This window comes from Thamnophis sirtalis, unplaced genomic scaffold (genome assembly GCF_051295495.1).
Source record: "Thamnophis sirtalis isolate CommonGarterSnake01/CBP01778 unplaced genomic scaffold, rThaSir2_p1.2 scaffold_2, whole genome shotgun sequence".
Lineage (NCBI taxonomy): Eukaryota > Metazoa > Chordata > Lepidosauria > Squamata > Natricidae > Thamnophis > Thamnophis sirtalis.
Genome location: NW_028261382.1, coordinates 84,180,789 through 84,201,162, shown reverse-complemented (window position 1 = coordinate 84,201,162; position 20,374 = coordinate 84,180,789). Strand labels below are relative to the sequence as shown.

Sequence of the window (20,374 nt, the reverse complement as noted above, 5' to 3'; positions counted from 1 at the left end):
AAAAGAAAGAGGTATTTCAGGCAATTAATGCAGAGAAACAGCAGCAAAAAGAAACAGGGACTTCTCTGGGTTTTCTTGTGCTTCTCTTGTAAGCCCATTGTCTTCAGATGTGATGGAAGATACCTCTCCAGCATCATGATTGTCTTGAAGGCCTTTATAGATGATGTGCACCAGCTTGTTCTTTGATCTCCATGCAAAGAATTGTGGTTGGCTCTGGGGATAAAAGTGTGTACTCCATGTTATCATGGTTCAAACATATTTATCTCAACTCACCAAAAACAACTTTTGGCTTGGTTCATAACCTATATTTCTTCTACAAGGAGTGAGTCTTGCTTACTAGAGTTAATAGAGGTTGCATTTAAGATATAAATGGTAGTTTAAATACCACAGTGTCTGATCTTCTATCAGATGCAAAGCCAGAATCAAAATGTCACCATCAAGCATAGTTCACTGCAATATATGAAGTCAGTCATTATGTCTTCAGCCTTGTCATGCATCTCCTGGATAATCCATTCAATAGAGGTTTTGAATGCTTTTTTCCAAATATTTAAAAAGGTTTTTGCCTAGCAATGCTGGAATATTTGAATGTGGATTTTACAGAAGTGTCCACAGGATTGACATTTGCATAAGTGGCAAGCATTCCTGAACCCGTGGTTTTAATGTTTTGCTTATTTACATTTCAGCATTCTTATAAAGGAATGTCTCTGTTTTATGCAAACTTGATTTTCATGCTTTCTGCAAGCTCTGTTTTCAATCAGAGAGCTTATGCTGAGCAAAAGATTGGGTCTGGTTACCGACTGATGTAGTTGCCTACATCTTCATTAAATGTGAATTATTTCCCTAAGCCATAGACATGATGGAGGACTAGGCTTGACCAATGTACATGAAACTCTTTGGAAAGCTATTTTATAAGATGTAGGTGAGTTGTTTTGCAAGGTATCTGTGCAGTCTTACAAAATGATTTGCCTCTTTCTTACAGGTTTAATAGAAACAATTAAGGTTCAGTATTATTAATTTAGGAACGTTTACAATTTGCATGTCATGCAACATTTCAGAGAGGAAATAGGGGCATATCTGTAGCCCCTTTATTTCTCTTGTGTTAATAATTACCAAACAGATATCTCCCTTCTGTAATTGTTGCTGAAAAAATGTATTCCATCTGTTGAACGTACTGTTAATTCACTCAGCAATATCTGATCCTGCATTGGCTTCCAAGCCCCCCCCCCCCCCCAAAAAAAAAATTGCTTCTTTAGATTAAATGTATATTAGAGTGTGGGCAGAACCATATAATTGCTATATGCTTTATTACCTGCAATTCCAAGTATGACATATTAGCTCTGTATTTCATAGCATCTTAAAGTTTAGGTGTCTACTTTATACCCAGTGCATCAGGAACAAAGATTCTGCCAAAGTCTTCACTGGGGTCACATTTTAAAAATACCATACAGAAGGTTTTTTTTTATTCATGTGTGATACTGAACGGCAGGAATAAATAAATAGACCATAAGAGCTTTTTTCATGGTCTTTGTTATCTGAAGGGGGTGTAATCATGCATGGAACCAATGCTACTTAGGGATGCTCTGATGGGATTTCACCTTGGGACCCCCACAAGCAACAGGATGGATTCTGTTCTATTTCACATTAGTGAAACATCACCTCAGCTTTACAGAAAGACTATGATAGGTGGTTATAATGCAGTATTGCAGGCTAATTCTAGTTGACTGCCAGCAGTTCGATCCTGACCAGTTCAAGGTTGACTCAGCCTTCCATCTTTCTGAGGTCAGTCAAATGAGGACCCAACTTGTTGGGGGCAATATGCTGACTCTGTAAACCACTTAGATAGGGCTGTGAAACACTCTGAAGTGGTATATAATTCTAAGAGCTATTGCTGTGATGATTTTAGGGCTTCAAAGAATGCTTCAAAGTTCATTCATGAAGCATTGAATGCAGTTGAGCAATGCAGCCCCCTTTACAAGAAGTCATTGTGTCTTCCTTACACTATGCAACTTGCTGAGGCACACTGTAGCTACTTTCCAAGGCCTACCTTTTTCACTGTGCTGTTTGTCCTTGTTCTTTATCAGTTGTTTTTATGACTCTGGATTTGTTCAATTGTTTCTATTATTAGCTTCTTGAACATTTAGCTAGAAAGATGGGACTCCAATTGCATAAACCAACAGTTAATATGAAAGACCACAAGCATGCTATTGTAATAAGTGTGATAGGCTCTTTTGAATCCTTGAACCATTGAACTGCACTCCTTGTGTAATTCTTAATTATATCCAGCTCAATCAGTTCTTTGCTTGTTATTCTGCTCGGTCTGAACCATGTAATCTGAAATCAGACCAACCTCATGCTTCTCATTCACCAAGAAGCAAATCCTGATGATTTCAATGAAGAAATATGCTTTGAATTACAATTACATTTCATTAGATGACTAGGTATTATATAATGTTTTGCAATCTTTTTTTTAAAGTTAAACAAAGTGTTACTTCTGTAGAATGGGAAATGCTAGTAAAAGATTTTAAAGGCAGATACTGCTGGTTCTGAAGTCCTTTTTTTTTGCAGACACATACTTTTAGCTCCTGTATCCTGACCTACTTGTGGTGAGCATTTAATTAAGAGCCATATATTAGTCATTTGAATCATTAAAACTTTGCCTTGATTAAAAATGGAATTGTTTAATTAAAAAGAAAAGATTTGGCTAACCTTAGCATTTATGTTTGAATAAGACATTTTATATCAGCTAATTATTCTTCTATCTTTCGCATTCAGGCTTGATGATTCGGGAAGCATACATCAATGTGACAAGGCAGCAAGTGGAGGACTTTCATGGACCAGAAGACTACTGGTGCCAGTGTGTGGCCTGGAGCCTCCTAGGAACTTCCAAAAGTCGGAAGGCTTCAGTTCGCATTGCCTGTAAGTGGTTTTTGCTCTCCAGAAATGGGTGGGCATTACTTATCTCATAACAGCTCAATGTACATGTGTAGCATTCCTGTATGTAGAAAGAATTTGTCTGTGTCCCTGTGTAGATGAGTAGTTGGATTTCTGGTAAAGTTTGCATCATACTGGTGAATCCTCCGCGAGCTGCGCTGGCTACCTGTTGATCTCCGGGTGCGCTTCAAGGTGCTACTAGTCACCCATAAAGCCCTCCATGGTAGTGGGTCTGCGTACTTGAGAGACCGCCTTCTGCCAATTACCTCCCTGCGACCAATTAGATCTCATAGATTGGGCCTCCTCCGAGTTCCATCTGCCAGCCAGTGCCGGCTGGCAACTACAAGGAGGAAAGCCTTCTCAGTAGTAGCTCCGACCCTTTGGAACGATCTCCCCATGGAGATTCATACTCACCACCGTCCAGGCCCCTCCCGAATGATGAATGAATGTTGCTCATTATTTTATTATATGTTTGTCTGCGTTATTGTCTGTATACCCCTCCCTTGATTTTATGTAAGCTGCCCTGAGTCCCCTCAGGGAAAAGGGCGGCCTATAAATGTTAATAAACCTCTAAACCTCTAAACCTCTGAATCATTGTTATGTGTTGGATTTCATAGGAGTTCCAGAGGTGCTTTTTAAAAAAAATAAGGCAACTGGACTTTCTTGGTTTTTTTCCCCTTTGAAAATGTTTCGCTTCTCATCTAAGAAACTTCTTCAGTTCTAACTCAGTTCTTCAGAACGGTATATCTACAGTGGATAATAACAGGGTTGCACATTTTAGAGCATTTTTAGGTAAAAATTATCTCGTAAGAATGTAAGAAAGGCCTTGATGGACCAAGCCAACATCGATCTTAGTTTAGCATTTGGTTTGTCAAGTGGTCAGCCAGGTGCTGACAAACAGGAGCCCACGCAATCTAACCTCTTTGAAACCTATCCAAGATGGGTAATTAGAAATGATTTTGTCTTGTTCAATGAATTCCAAATTTTTGTTGTGTGATAAAGACTTTTATCTTTCCTGAATCTTTTTTCCTGTCAGATTCAAATGATGATCCTTGCTCCTATTGTTTTATATATATATATAAAGTTTTTTTCCATTTTTTTTTCCATTTTCATAACATATAGCCATATAGCCACATATATACATAACCAACATCTTATTATATTATTAACTGTTTACATCAATTCGTCTCACCATCAACTCCAAGTATACATATTGTAATTGTATTTTTAAACCCTCCTCCAGTCTATTTTTAGGTGAGATGTAGACCTGGTTACAATTCCCAGCTATTATCATAATTATATTTATATAATTATGCATCTTTACACACCCCAAAATTGTGATTCTGTCTTTGTAATCTCAATAATTTCCCATTGAAGGTATATTCCATGTTCCCTCTACATTTTTCCATATCTTGGCTTAGGTTACCCTTAATTATCATTAAATAACAATCCTTATTGTTCAATGTTTATTACAATTCCATTAACCTACTATATAGAATAACATGCAATACACATCTCACTTTGTTCATCATCTTAGGAGTTCTACAGGGCGGGGCATAACCTTTTCCTAGGGGGTCACAGCAAGATCGACAGCAGTTTACAACTTCCGCGACACCTCATTTTAAAGCCCATAAAAAACTGAATTGAATGAGCTATTAAATGTTAAATTTGTTTCGGTTGAAACTTTGAGAATGAATTTGGAAACTGTGTTGAAAAATCTGGAAAATCGAACGGAACTGTTTGAAGATTTGTTGTGTTCTTATCCACCTCGTTTGAATGCTGTTCGAAGGGCTAATGGTGGTCATACTGACTATTAAATCGTGTCAATAAACTCAGTTTTTGATGGGCTTTCGAATGGTGTATGAATTATTTGTGTTGTTATTACAAGTGTTGCTGTGACCCCCTAGGAAAAGGTTATGCCCCGCCCTGTATATGTATCCATGTTTCATATATTTTAACCCATACTTATTTGTCCTTCCAATGTCATATTCAATCAATTATCAATTCAGTTTAATTATTATGTATAAAAGTGAATCACATACCTCTGCTTTACATTTTCCCTATAACAGTTTCATATTTGCCCCTATTCCATATATTTTAACTTCTATTTAATTATCTTTCCATTATCATATCCAATCAGTTAGCAACTCAATTTTATTATTATGTATAGGAGTAAACAACATATCTCAGCTTTGTATTTCCCATATAACAGATTTTAATTACCTGATTTTTTTTCCTAGTAAGTCTTTTGTCCCATTTCTCTATTCCTGTCTTCTCCCTTTTCTTTGTTTTGACATGTCCACCCTCGTCAATTTTCCCCAAGCCACTATCAAACCCAGTGAAATATTTTGTATTCCTCTTTGTTGGGGGCATAACCCCCCTCTACAGTGTTCCCGTTGCTTCTGTCAACCTCAATAAAATCTTTTGTCTGATTTTTATTTCCTTTTGTTGGGACACATCCCCCCTTTTCAATTTTCCCTATACCACAGTCAAACCCAATGAATTTTTTCTCTGATCCAAAAAGGTTCTCAGAATTGGTTTGTCAGACAGAGTTCATGTGAGACTCTTCAGAGCTCACACCTCCCTCATCTGTCCAGCTGGAGAACTTCTCATCGAATCAGCCCTTGCTCCTATTGTTTTGAGAGTGGGAGAAAAAAAAACCTTCCTGTTTGTTTTCTCTGTGCATGTCTGCATGCTTTTATACACCTCTGTGTCTATTACCATATGTGAAATACTCTGTTTCTAATGTTTCCAAAGTAGACAGAGGAAAATCTACCTTTTTAGCTTATGCCTAAAGAATCCAGTCCTTCCTCTTCCTCCATCATGCTTTATTAGCCTTTTCAGTAGTAGCTCCGACCCTTTGGAACGATCTCCCCATGGAGATTCGTACCCTCACCACCCTCCAGACCTTCCGCACAGCCCTCAAGATCTGGCTATCCCGTCAGGCCTGGGGCTAAAGATTGTAATTCGTCCCCACCCGAATGATGAATGTTGTTTCTATTCTTAATTATGTACTGTTTTTATATGTCATTGTCTGTATTCCCTTCCCCACAAGTTGTAAGCCGCCCTGAGTCCCCTCAGGGAAAAGGGCGGCCTATAAATAAACTTACAATTACAATTACAATTATTATTGCTCCATCAGCAATAATCAGACTCTTCCAGGCATTCCAGGATGTTCATTCACCCTTTACTCAAAAGGCCAAACAAACCACTTCTGTACACATTTATTATTTTTGAACAATGCCATTAGGTATAATGGAGCCAAATTTTGTGAATAAATTTATAGAATATGCTAGACATTTAATTCTCTATAAAAATCAATTGGAGTATACAATCTACATATTTATATTTTAATATTAGTACCTAATCTATTGATATAAATCTTTCCATGTAATTATAATGAAGTGTAGTCATTTGTTTATTTGTTTAAACTGATTGGATATTATTGTAGTGTTAGGATTACAGTTAGGATGAGGTTATTTTAAATTACATTAAATAAATACATTTTATACTGCTGCATAATTTTTAGATTCCTAAATTTATTGGATATATAGATTTTAGACTGATTGCTGTTTTACTGTATGTAATAGTAGTGCATGCCATAGATGTTCGATTCTTAGATTTGTTCACTTGTAGTTTCCAATTTATAGATTACAATCTCCTAAATACTTTGTGGTAAATATAATTTACTTTATTGACACTAACTCTGTATGTACAGAATGAATTCTGTGATTGTTTTATTAGTGTTCAATTTACACTTTATGCAGGTCAAAGACAAAAATAAATAAACTGAACTGTCTTTATTAAAAGTTGGAGTTCACATATCACCAGCTTTGATCATGGGATGTTGAATAAGATACTAAGCCATAACCCTTGTTTTCAAAATACAGTATCATGGTTCACCCATTACCCAAAGCCAGAACAAACAAATTTATGACCTGAGCCCAATTTTTTTCAACTCTTCATTCGGCAATCTCTATAACATACAAAATGGCACCCCACTCCACTTCACCTTATGCCCCCCAATTCCTTCTATCCATTGTATTGCTTGAATTACTGAAATTAGGACTTCAAATGCAGTGCATTTTTAATAGTTGAAAATATTTTCTGTATATATGCATGGACTATGCTATAAGTAAAGGATCAGAATGTGATTGAATCTGTAATAGGCTGCCTTTCACACATTCCCCTTTCTGTGTGTTTATTTCCAAGGGTGTTTTTTTTTTAAGGATACCCAATTAATAGCACTATCGTAAATAGAAAACATAGCTAAACTGATATGATGGGACACTGACTTCGTGATTTTTATTAATGGCTGTGATTTTTCATTGGCTGATTTGTTTGGCATGTATAAATTATTTTCATTTCGTTGCATTAACTGCCATTACATTGACAGAGATGATAATTCCTCAGTTTTGCAAGGCTGCAAACACATATTATTTAGAATTGAATTTTTATTGACTCTTTTTTCTGGACTATGAATTTTCTTGCTGAACATGGAAGCGTGAAGAGAACAAAAAATTTATTGAAGCAAGTGGGTCGATTAAGCTGTCTTATACCGTGAAGCTACTTTGACATGACATTTGCTACTGGAATAGTTTCCTGTTCTTTTGCCTAACAAAATTTCTGCTGCAGTAAATGTTATTATCTTAATAATAATACTAATAGTCTGTTAAGGAATACTTAGTTGAGTTTTGTAGAATAACAGAATAAATAATTTAAGGATATTTCCTTTTTTAATAAAATAGCAATTCTCTTTACATTCTCAACGTTGCTCCAAGGTTACAGTGTCCTTTCTATTCATGCAGACATCAATTTACATTATAAACTTCAATTTATCTGTTTATTCACCTATCCTAAAAAAAAAAAGTTTGCTTGGCTTCACACAAGTCATGAACTTGAAAATACATGATCTCAGTTACCATGCATTCTAGACAGCTTCATGAGAGTAGCAATTCATTCCATGATGTCTTAGAGATCAACCTCCAGATGATTCCATCTGAGTAGGTCAATTTTAGTTCTAAAAAGTGTTAGCATTAGACTGAGCAATCATATGACACTGAAATCCCACTCGACAGTCTCAGAAATAGGGGTCAAATTCTGTGTAGAACAACAAATGACGAGTTGGATTCTTGATGTTAAATCTATAATTTCTCTAATATTTGAACTATCAATTTGCAGTATACTGTTGCATCCCTTTTTTAGACTCTTCTTGGATCTTATATTATAGGCATCATTTATATTCCTTGTTGAGTCCTTTACAATGCTATATATATATGGGTGTTTATGTCTGTGTGTGTGTGTGTGTGTGTGTGTGTGTTATTTGTGCTGATAAATAAATAAAGGGAGACTAGTAGAAATCTATTTCAAGCTATTTAGCTCTCATCATCAGCTAGCCATACCCTTACAGGGATTCGAACCTGGGCTATATTACATATTAGGCAGACGTCTTAGCCATTAAGCCACAGGCTCTGATCCGTTATCAGCTGAGCCAGGGAGAAAGGTATATATTTAAAGTCACAACCCCTGGTATGCCCCAATTATGGGAGGAAGCTAACTGCTTCCATTCTCTGTCAATCAGCTCGTCACAAGAGTCCATCACGACAGAAACCCAATATTTTTACTGTTGCCTTTGTTATATTTGTGTTTTATTTGTGCTTAGGCCTGTGGCTTAATGGCTAAGACATCTGCCTAATATGTAATATAGCCCAGGTTCGAATCCCAGTAAGGGTATGGCTAGCTGATGAGAGCTAAATACCTTGAAATAGATATATACTAGTCTCCCTTTATTTATTTATCAGCACAAATAAAACACAAATATAACAAAGGCAACAGTAAAAATATTGGGTTTCTGTTGTGATGGACTCTTGTGACGAGCCAATTGACAGAGAATGGAAGCAGTTAGCTTCCTCCCATAATAGGGGCCTACCAGGGGTTGTGACTTTATATATATACCTTTCTCCCTATATATGTGTGTGTGTGTGTGTGTGTGTGTGTGTGTGCGTGTGTGTGCGTGTGTGTGCGCGCGCGCGCATGCGTATGTATGTATGTATGTATGTATGTAATATTTATGCTGATAAATAAATAAAGGGAGACTAGTATAGATCTATTTCAAGCTATTTAGCTCTCATCAGCTAGCCATACCCTTACTGGGAATCGAACCTGTGCTGTATTGCATCTTAGACAGATGTGTTAACCACTAAGCCACAGAGCTCGACTCCTTATCATCCAAGCCAGGGTGAAAGGTATCTATTTAGATTTTACAACCCCCGGTATTTATTTATCAGCACAAATACAACAAATGTAACAAAAAGGCAACAGTAAAAATATTGGGTTTCTATCTGGATGGTCTCTTGTGTCGAGCCGAAGGACAGAGAATGGAAGTAGTGATCTTCCTCCCATATTTGGGCATACCGGGGGTTGTAAAATCTATATCTATATCTATATCTATATCTATATCTATATCTATATCTATATCTATATCTATATCTATATCTATATCTATATCTATATCTATATCTATATCTATATCTATATCTATATCTATATCTATATCTATATCTATATCTATATCTATCTATCAATCAATCAATCAATCTATCTATCTATCTATCTATCTATCTATCTATCTATCTATCTATCTATATACACACACATACATACATACATATATATATATATATACATACATACATACATACATACATACATACACATACACATACACATACACATACACTTACATTTACATTTACATTTATATATACAAATACATACACACACAAACACACACACACACATATACATACATACATACATACACACACATTGTATGTGTGTGTGTATATATATATATATATATATATGTGTGTGTGTGTGTGTGTGTGTGTGTGTGTGTGTGTGTGTGTGTAAATATTTTAAACAAACATACATATAACATAAAAATATCATCAATTACATATGTGTTTAGCATGTTGTTTGGTCACAAACATTTGTGCATCACCACTTTCAATTGTATATAAAATCAGCAATTATCAATCCAATATACATGAGTACATTGTTACCATTGTAAATCATATATTCAGTTTACTCTTATTATTCCTTCATTTTAGACATGTATTCTAAAAATTAAATTCATATATATGCCAACTATCTGTTACATCATTATAAATCTATTTAATAACATATCTTTATAGTATCATCTATCTTATTCTGGTATTTTTTGCAGTATATATAAAAAAAGGTTCACCAACATTTTATATTTGTATATCATTACTTTCAATTGTATGTAAAATCATAACATATCTATCAAATGTATATAAATACATCTTTATCACTGTGTCTCATATGTTCAACTACAATTATTATTTCTTCATTTTAAACAAAATATTCTAGATATTCAATTCATATATATATATACCAATATTCCATTACATCATTATAAATCTATATAATCTATATAATACTAATATGTCTTTATGGCATCTCCTATCCCATTCTAATATTACAATTCAAGATTATGATAATTGTATCCATTGATAGAACACTTTTCACATCTTATAAAATTGTTCATCTTCTTGTTCTCTAATTTCAAATGTCAATTTACCCATTTCAGCACATTCCATTGTTTACAATGTTCATTAGATCTTGTTCTTTTGTCCACATAGGAACCCTTTAATCAATACAAACAGATTTAGCAATGGACAAAAAGGACACTTACGAATGAAAGCTGATTGCTTGTTATCTATATCTACATCTACATCTACATCTACATCTACATCTACATCTTTATCTATATCTATATCTACATCTTTATCTATATATCTATATCTATATCTATATCTATATCTATATCTATATCTATATCTATATCTATATCTATATCTATATCTATATCTATATCTATATCTATATCTATATCTATATCTATATCTATATCTATATCTATATCTATATCTATATCTATATCTATATCTATATCTATATCTATATCTATATCTATAATCTATATCTAGATAGATATATAGATATATAGATATATAGATATATAGATATATAGATATATAGATATATAGATATATAGATATATAGATATATAGATATATAGATATATAGATATATAGATATATAGATAATATATAGATAATATATAGATAATATATAGATAATATATAGATAATATATAGATATATAGATGATATATATAGATATATAGATATAGATATGGCTCATTGTTATTTGCAATCATCTCAGCCAAGGTAGCTGAGAATTTGGGGAGCCATAGTCTCAAAACATCTGGAGGAAATCAGGGTAGAGAGGCATATTTAATACATGTACTGCCAATGCACATACTTTATTATTTATTTATTTGATGCTCATGTAATTGGAAAAAAAAGATTAATTTTTGCTCAAAAATTATCTGCTAAACACAGCTCTGCTTTTCATTTAAAGAAAAAAAATCAGAGAGTGTGTAAGCCAAGCAGATGTGAATGAGTGGGAGGAAAAGAAGATAGCATCTCTTTGAAAAGCATCCAAATGCAGGAGGAAATATTTTCTGATAGCTTCAGCCTTTCTGCGGGGGAAGAAGGACTTAAATCAGTTTCCAGATTTGAAAGATATGCAGCCTAGTCCAAAATCTGATTATTCCTAATTAGCTTCCCTTCAGTCCATTAGAACTAACTTATTGGTTGTTGAGCTTTTTGTTATATTCTTAGGGATAAATAAATACCTGTTTTCTTGCTCGACCCCATTGTCCATAATGGAGCTTCCTTCTATGTCAAATAACAGATCTATGCTTATTGATCAATTCTGACATTCAAAGACTTCAATCAATGTCTCATTTGAGTCAGATTCCTATTAGTTTGGAATCATTTAACCTTTTCATTATAATATAATCCTTGAGGCAACGTTCTGTGCAAGCTGGTTCTCCCAGCTTGCTATCTCTCCAATATATTTTGGGATAAGTAAGTAGAGTAGTTTAAATAATTATTAAATTGCCAAGGCCAGAGGAAGAGCCAGGTGTCCATCCCCCAAAGTGCTTTTTCAAGAGAAAAGTGTAGAGAGAAGGGAAAAAGAAAGAAAAGCCATTGATTTCTGCTTCCCTTTGATGCAGTAGAATAAGAAGTAACATTGAACCTCACGTTTTTACTTATACGTAGTAGTATAAACTAGCAATTTCTATAACAACACAAGCACATTACAGAAGTGGTTTCCAAATAGAAACAAAAGTACTTGGGTTTTTTCTTTTATCGAAGTAATCAATTTAGCCATCTCTGCATCCTTCCATTTGCGTGCATAAAGTAATATTGCTGTTGTCAACATATATAACATCAATGTTTAATATTTTTTTATATTTATCATATTTGCATACTACAAATGTCTGGCAGTTGATAAAAATACACAACTGCTAGAAAAATAGATTTTCCATACTTAGAACCTGGTGACTTAACAACATGTACTTCAAATGCAACATTAACAACTTATTCTATAATTTAAGTTCTATTTATTTAACCTAGAAGATTAAAGGTATTAAATTCTTTATTTATTTTTTTATTCCTTGTGGTTGATTCTCATTCCTTGGTTTTGATTGATTCATTTCTGCTTAATCAATTTTTGGAATGTGCTGGGAAAATTGTTGCATATAAGCTGTTTTCATTTAGTGATCACAATTGGGGCTGGCAACTTGGTTGTTAAGTGGAGTATCCACTGAATGAAACTGAGACTGGGGTTATGATCTGACTTCAGCCTTACTTTGCTTAAAAAAAAAAAAAAGCACAGGTTGTAAATGCAAGGGATTGGCCATAAATTATTTTTAAAAAAATTACAATCATAACTGCAAACAGTTGATAAACAAAATACACACTAAATAAACATACTGTATATCGGTGTGAATTTCTTAGAAAAGAGGTGGGACCTTAAAATGTAAATATTATTCTCATATTTCTCATGTGTACAATACGTCAGCTGTAAGGCTGTAAGCTGTAGAGCCTAGGTGGCGCAGTGGTTAAATGCAGCACTGCAGGCTACTTCAGCTGACTGCAGTTCTGCAGTTCGGCTGTTCAAATCTCACCGGCTCAGGGTTGACTCAGCCTTCCATCCTTCCGAGGTGGGTAAAATGAGGACCCGGATTGTTGTTGGGGGCAATATGCTGACTCTGTAAACCGCTTAGAGAGGGCTGAAAGCCCTATGAAGCAGTATATAAGTCTAACTGCTATTGCTATTGCTATAAGGCTTCCCATAATGTTAGTTTCCCAATGTTAATTTTTGCAAGATTCAAACATTATGTTGTAATGGAATGTGTGAATGACCTTGGGGAATGAGGGAAAGAGATGATGCCTAGGAAACAATTAGACAAGAGAAGGGTGTTTTCCCATGGTTAAACCTCACAAAAAGAAACTTAGGAAGGACCATTCAGCAGATGCTTAAAAGTGGCAGTGGGAAGTTTGTGCCTTAAGACTTGCAAGAATCTGTTAATGTAGCCTTATAGTAAAGTAGAATTAGATCATGTGGTTGTGTTTCCGGTCTGATTTATCTGGAATGGCTGACATATGCTAAAGCTTGGCTTATTTATCTATGAGTATTTATTTATTTAATCAATTCATATAGTCACCCATCTCATATAGCTATCTCTGATCAGCTTGTAATATAATATAACTTGTTGACTCACTGACAATTTACTGGGTTAAGAAACACTCCGAGGTATAAGATGTGTCTTACTAAGAATACTAGCAATGGACACATTACATCAAGCCAAAACTAAACAAGCCCATGTACAGATTACATAATCAACTCTTGGAGGTCTTCTAGTCCAATCCCCTGCTCAGGCAGGAAGGCCTATATCATTTCAGACCAATGGTTGTCCAATCTCTTCTTTAAAACTTCCAGTGTTGAAGCATTCACAATTTCTGGAGGCAAGTTGTTCCGCTGATTAGCTGTCAGGAAATTTCTCCTTAGTTCTAAGTTGCTTCTCTCATTGACTAGTTTCCAACCATTGTCTCTTGTCCTGCCTTCAGGTGCTTTGGAGAATAGGATGGCTTAGTGCCTAAATCCAACATTTGCACTTCCTGCAAGAGACGGTTGACCTTGTTTGGAGTGATTAACCCTTGCAAATTCTTCTTTACAGATTTACGCAAAAACTTTGAACAAGATCCCCAGGGCAAGGAAGTCCCAATTGAAGGAATGATTGTGCTGCATTGTCGGCCACCAGAGGGAGTTCCTTCAGCAGAGGTGAGAAATAAGGTCCCTTGCATTTCACATAAAGTATGTTACACTTTTATTTCATGAGGTTCAATGACCGTGCAGAATTAAGAAAGGGCAGAATATATGGTTTGCCTTGCAAATATCCTGTGATTTGGGTTTTCCATAAGGAATAACAATCGACTGCAACAATTTAAAACAAAAGCACACAGACAACCCTTCCAAACCATTTGCTTAAAAGATCGATGCATGAAATATATCTATCATCTATCTATCTATCTATCTATCTATCTATCTATCTATCTATCTATCTATCTATCTATCTATCTATCTATCTATCTATCTATCTATCTCTATCTCTATATCTCTATATCTCTATATCTCTATATTTCTATATATCATCTATCTATCTATCTATCTATCTATCTATCTATCTATCTATCTATCTATCTATCTATCTATCTCTATCTCTATCTCTATCTCTATCTCTATCTCTATCTCTATCTCTATCTCTATCTCTATCTCTATCTCTATCTATCTATCTATCTATCTATCTATCTATCTATCTATCTATCTATCTATCTATCTATCTATCTATCTATGTCCTGACTAGATGTTTTCAAAATGCTTTGAAATATGCACTGGATTTTATGCTTGATGTTGCAACTAAACCCAAGATCTATCTAATTGTGAAGGAGAGCTATTCACTACCCTAAAGAAAAAAAAATATTGCTTACAGGAGCATGATATAAATAAGTCATGTATAAAGGTGTTCATGTCAGTACTTGGTGAATTTCCAGGCCCCAATCATGCCAATCTCCTGCTTTTGTAAGATCGCCATTTTCCCTAGTGGTAAGCTATACCCCCTGGATTTGATTTCCTTTACTAGAAAGCTGCAGGTGCAAATAACCAGGAACATTTGTTGAGTTCAAAGCACAGAAGAGTTTATTACTGCTACCTGCACACATGAATCTAGTCAACTAATGGTCAGAGCTAAATTGTTGCTAGATAAGGGTCAACAGAATTCATGGGGGTTTGGATTTGGGCTTTTGTGCCAATATAGTGACTCCATACTGATAGTCCATTTAACTTTGCCTTCAAGCTCAGCCCTGTCTTCTCCTAAAAAGCACTTGCATATCAGTTATAACGTGACTTCTCCAAATTAATGGCTTGTTTCATTATTCTTTGTGCTAATTATAGTTAGTCTGGATTTTATCAGACTGATTTTCATTTATCTGTTCTGTATTAATATGAGTATTGGGTGGAGAATTTGTAACAACATCCATTAGACATCAGTCAGCAGAGATCTGGAGCACGTGGCATGTGGCAGGCAGAGGTTGAGGGGAGCAGGTAGTCCTGCAAGTAGCTCGGTTCTATGGTATCTAAAGCTTTAAAGGCAATAACCAGGAAACTTGAATTGCACCTGAACATCTATTGGGAGCCAATATAAGTTCATATGCGAGTAAAGGCAGGTGAGTGAATACTTTTGGCAATATAGTGTACATTGATAACTGTGGCATATATTCTGATAAGGCAAGACATCCATATAATTCATAAAGAAACTATGAACACCGAACCACGTGGCTTCTCTGATTCTTTGACAATGTTTCTTTCACCCTATTCAATTGATACTTGATTTGAAGGTAGATGGCTAGAATGTGTTGGAACATGTTGAGACTGATCAGGTCTATGTGTTATTTCAGCTCCATTTCAGTCAGCAATTTGGCTGGTTTGGGGACCTTTCAAATAGCCTTTGATTACACATCTCCTTTTTCAAATGGCCTTTGATTACATTATATCCTTTTAGAAAAGAAATCTCGGTTGGATGCTCAGAGGTGGGCAGAAAAACTGCCTCTTTATAGATTACTCACATTTCCAAATGTGACTGTAGGGAGTGGAAGATAATTTTGTTTTCGCCTTTTTGAAAAATAATTTACCAGGAGCCTGGTTTGCATTTTTGATAAGAATCTGAATCAATAAGAAAACCAGAATGCAATTATCCATTGGTGCTCATGCATATTAGAATATTACTAATGCAGCCTAATAATGAAAATGCATTGGAAAGGTTAAATATAATACAAGAATTTTCCAGCCTAGGAAAAAATGTTATTCTTGCTTCCTTGTTTCAGAGTCCGAACTCTGAAGGGATATGATTTTAGCAGTTGTTACAGTGCTGCTACAACTCCATTAAAAGTTGTTTCAAATAACACAGCATCACCCCATTTAACTGTTTGCTCCCCCTTTGATCTCTCCTGATTGCCAATGATCTTGTTCCCACGTGATGCTAATCCATGGTTTTCACAACCTTGTATTGTTGAAGAGTTGACTTCATACATGAGGAGGAAGCTGTTGGCACAGTGGTTAAATGCAGTATTGCAGGCAAACTCTGCCCACAGCCTGAAGTTCAATCCCAAAGAGGCTCACGATTGACTCAGCCTTCCATCCTTCCAAAATTGGGTAAAATGAGGACCCAGATTGTTGGTGGGGGGCAATATAGCAATAGCAATAGCAGTAGACTTATATACCGCTTCATAGGCCTTTCAGGCCTCTCTAAGCGGTTTACAGAGAGTCAGCATATTGCCCCCAACAATCTGGGTCCTCATTTTACCCACCTCGGAAGGATGGAAGGCTGAGTCAACCCTGAGCCGGTGAGATTTGAACCGCTGAACTGCTGATCTAGCAGTAGCCTGCAGTGCTGCATTTAACCACTGTGCCACCTTGGCCCCCAATAGTAAACATCTCAGAGAATGTTGTAAAGCAGTGTTCCCTAACCTTTCCAGGTTGTCAGCCTGGCACAAGGGGAGAAGAGGGGATGGTTTTCTGTGAAGGGCAGATACATGCGTGTGCATTCACAGCTTAATCTATAAATGCTAGCATCTGCCACTCACCCGAGTGGGGCTGCAAGTGCCAGCCCTTGGTTGGGGGGTAGGCCGCAGCCCAGCAATAGGCTGTAGCCCACAGATTGAATTGAATTGAATTGAATTTATTTCATTTATATGCCGCCCTTTTCCCCGAAGGGGACTCAGGGCGGCTCACAATCCAAGTCAAGGGAAGGGGGTACAGATAAGGAATAAAAAAGACGAACGGAACAATACACAATTTAAAAGCACACAACAACCATACCATTCGAGGGGGGGGGGGCAAAAGCTCTTTAGCCCCAGGCCTGTCAGAACAGCCAGGTTTTAAGAGCTTTGCGGAAGGCCTGGAGGGTGGTAAGGGTTTGAATCTCCACGGGGAGCTCGTTCCAGAGGGTCGGAGCAGCCACAGAGAAGGCCCTCCTCCGGGTGGTCGCCAGTCGGCATTGGCCGGTGGATGGAATTCGGAGGAGGCCTAATCTGTGGGATCTAATCGGTCTATTGGAGGTAATTGGGGATCCCCTGCTGTAAAGCACTATAGGGCAATATATAAGTCTAAGTGTGATTGCTACTGCTATGATGCTAAGCCATAATTCAATGTATATTAACGACTAACTACAATGGCTAGGCAGTTATACTAAACACAACCCAAACGACGCATTTTATGTCCTTTTCAGCAGGTGATCTGAAGCTCTTCTGTGTATGAAACGGGTAATACCATGAAGCTGTCATTTTTTTTTTCTCTTTCTAAAGAGAGATTGAGTCCAGGGTGCTGCTTGTTACAAGGTCTACGGAGGATGGGGGAGATCTATTCAAGCCAGGAATTTTTGTTGCCTCCCCCATTGTGGCAGGACAGCTTTCTTTCTCCACATAAGAGCACAGCCAGAGAAGCAGCACTGCTTGCTTTAATGACAAGTTTTAGGTGGATGCTCAGAGTGAAAGTTCCAGGCCAGCAGCTCCATCTGTGCTGTGATATATTTATTCTCCAAAAGTCTAGAGGTGCATCTGTGCTGCTGCGATTGCTGTTTGGATGCATTGATGAAAAAAAAAATAAAAAAAAATTGAGAAAGAGAAGAAGAAGAAGCTGCTGTAAACAAGAGACCACTTGATTCTTATCTCAGCTGAAATCACTATGGATCTATTAATTGGATGGACAGGAGATGCTAGAGGGATAAAAAAAATGGCAAAAAAAAAAAAAACCCACACACAAGCTGTTCATTAGTTAGAAAGCCTGCTGAGCACATGCTACTATAAGATGAATAATGAGACAGAAGGGGGGGTTTGGGAGGCAGGGTGAAATATACGCAAACCTTGTAGAATAGCTTGCCAGTTCAGTAGGGATATGAAAAAGAGCTGATTAAAAAGAGAAAAAGAGAGAAATACGAATCCAAAAGGGAAGATAGATTAAAATCATGATTCGTGTCTTCTAATGGACATTGTAGTGATGATGATGGTACTGTTTAAGACTGTGTCATTTGCCTGTGTGTGTGTGTGTGTGTGTGTGTGTGTGTGTGAGAGAGAGAGAGAGAGAGAGAGAGAGAGAGAGAGAGAGAGAGAGAGAGAGAGAGAGAGATTGAGAGAGAGAGAGAGAGAGAGAGAGAGAGAGAGAGAGAGAGAGAGAGAGAGAGAGAGAAGGAAAAACAATAAATTGTTCCCAGTGAATAATGCAGAAGAGAATCAACTGAATTGCTATTTCTTCTTGGACTTTCAGCAATAAAATAATAATAATAATAATAAAAATCCCCTGTGTTGCCTGGTTCAGATATCATTGTAGGTGTTGGATTGATTAACCAAGATTGTTGAATAAGGATTATTAACTAGACTAGCTTATGTCTAAAATGTACATACTATTGTTATGCTAAGCTATAACAAAATCAATTAAGTGATCATTGAGGTCATGTGAAAGTTCTCTGAATGAGCCCTTGACCCCATAGTACAGTAATGTCTTATGACGCCTTCCGGAGTTGAAGACAGAAGTTCTTTCAAGTCTGTCTGAAGACGATGTCTGCCAGGTGCAAAGAGTCAGGGCCATACATTAAGTTGAGTACAGAAGATTTATTCAAGTATATATACAAGAATATAGCAAATTAATGGTCAGCACTAAATTGACCAAAGGAATTCAAGGGGATTTGGAACTGGATCATTTGTGGTGACATAACGACCCTAAGCTTATAACATGTTTAACTCTAACCCCAGTTCTGCCTGCTCTTCTATAACTTTTGAACTGTCAACTATCAAAGTCCTTGGGTGGTACGCAGAAATCAAAAAATATTAAAATCACACCGCCTTCCATAAATGTAAATTGTTTAATTCCAAAACCTAATGTGAAAAGATGTGTTTTTTTAAAAAAGATTTTATACCAGTGTCTTAACAAACGGGGGAAAAATTGAATGTATGCTCCGAAATAAATTGAAACTGGCTAGTGGTATTAATCTAGGAAACCTGAAAGAGATAATGGTTCACACCTGTTATGATTAGTCCAGTTAATTTGATAAAAGCTTGTGTTATTATTAATAAATGGGATGGAGTGTAGAGGAGAGGGATAGGGAGGGTCTGACACTATTTCAAAATAGGCACTATATCTGATTGCAGGCAATTATAGGAAGCAATAGATAGTATATCCAATCATATTTTTTGAGTTTAGGTCACTGAATGCCTGAATAGTTGCGGCCAAGTTCCATATAGTGTGCTGGTCCTTTTTTTCTGGAGAATGGAGAAAAAGAGATGATTATAATGATCCACATGTTAATTGCCTCTCATTAAATGACTCTTGCGTTGTCCTTTTGTGATGCTTTAAAAATGACAGCTAATATAAAAATGCATTGATTGATGTCACAATATTTTTTTTTCCAATGGCTTCTGAGTACTTCCTGGGTCTAAGTGATGGCATAGTTTCAGCCGGCAATACCCTATGCTAGAAGTGCCTGCATATTTTAATGAACGTGGTTCTCAGTAGCTCTTGCATGATGGTGAATATTAAGAATTGTGAGAGTTGTCATCTGACCACATTGCCGCCCCCCCCCCATCATATGCTTGGTAGCTTTTTTAAAGAAAAAAAGTTGGATGGTTTTTATCAAACCCCTCCCCTCAAACCTTGTAAAGTCAGTTGGGCTGAAAGAGAGTGACAGGTGTAAAACCATTCATTGACCTTTTTTTTACTCAAAGGGGTTTTGAAACTTGATCCAACATTTTAATCACTAATTATATTGCTACCCTCTCAAATAATTCTTTCAGAAGGAGATAAAATTACCTTTTTGATATTTTTCTATGCAAGAGATGTAAATAGTATCCTTACCCATTTAGTTTTTAATGTTGCATAGTATTTGCATTTTATTGCTATTTAGTGTTTATATTGATTTTATTTTGTATTCTCTCTCTCCCCCGCTCTCTCT

The 20,374-nt window shown here is 36.1% G+C and overlaps 1 protein-coding gene across 2 annotated transcripts in view; it reads left to right on the top strand.

Annotated features, from left to right (window-relative positions):
* The window catches only part of UNC5D (unc-5 netrin receptor D), a 377,196-nt gene that overhangs the window by 206,250 nt on the left and 150,572 nt on the right, over positions 1–20,374 (top strand). For both annotated transcript variants that reach the window (XR_015695566.1, XM_087706239.1), the window contains exons 3-4: positions 2,773–2,916; positions 14,054–14,157. Coding sequence is in view for 1 of the 2 variants with exons in the window: in XM_087706239.1 (XP_087562365.1) it covers positions 2,773–2,916; positions 14,054–14,157 (248 nt within the window). In the remaining variant the exon portion in view is untranslated. The remainder of the gene's footprint in view (positions 1–2,772; positions 2,917–14,053; positions 14,158–20,374) is intronic.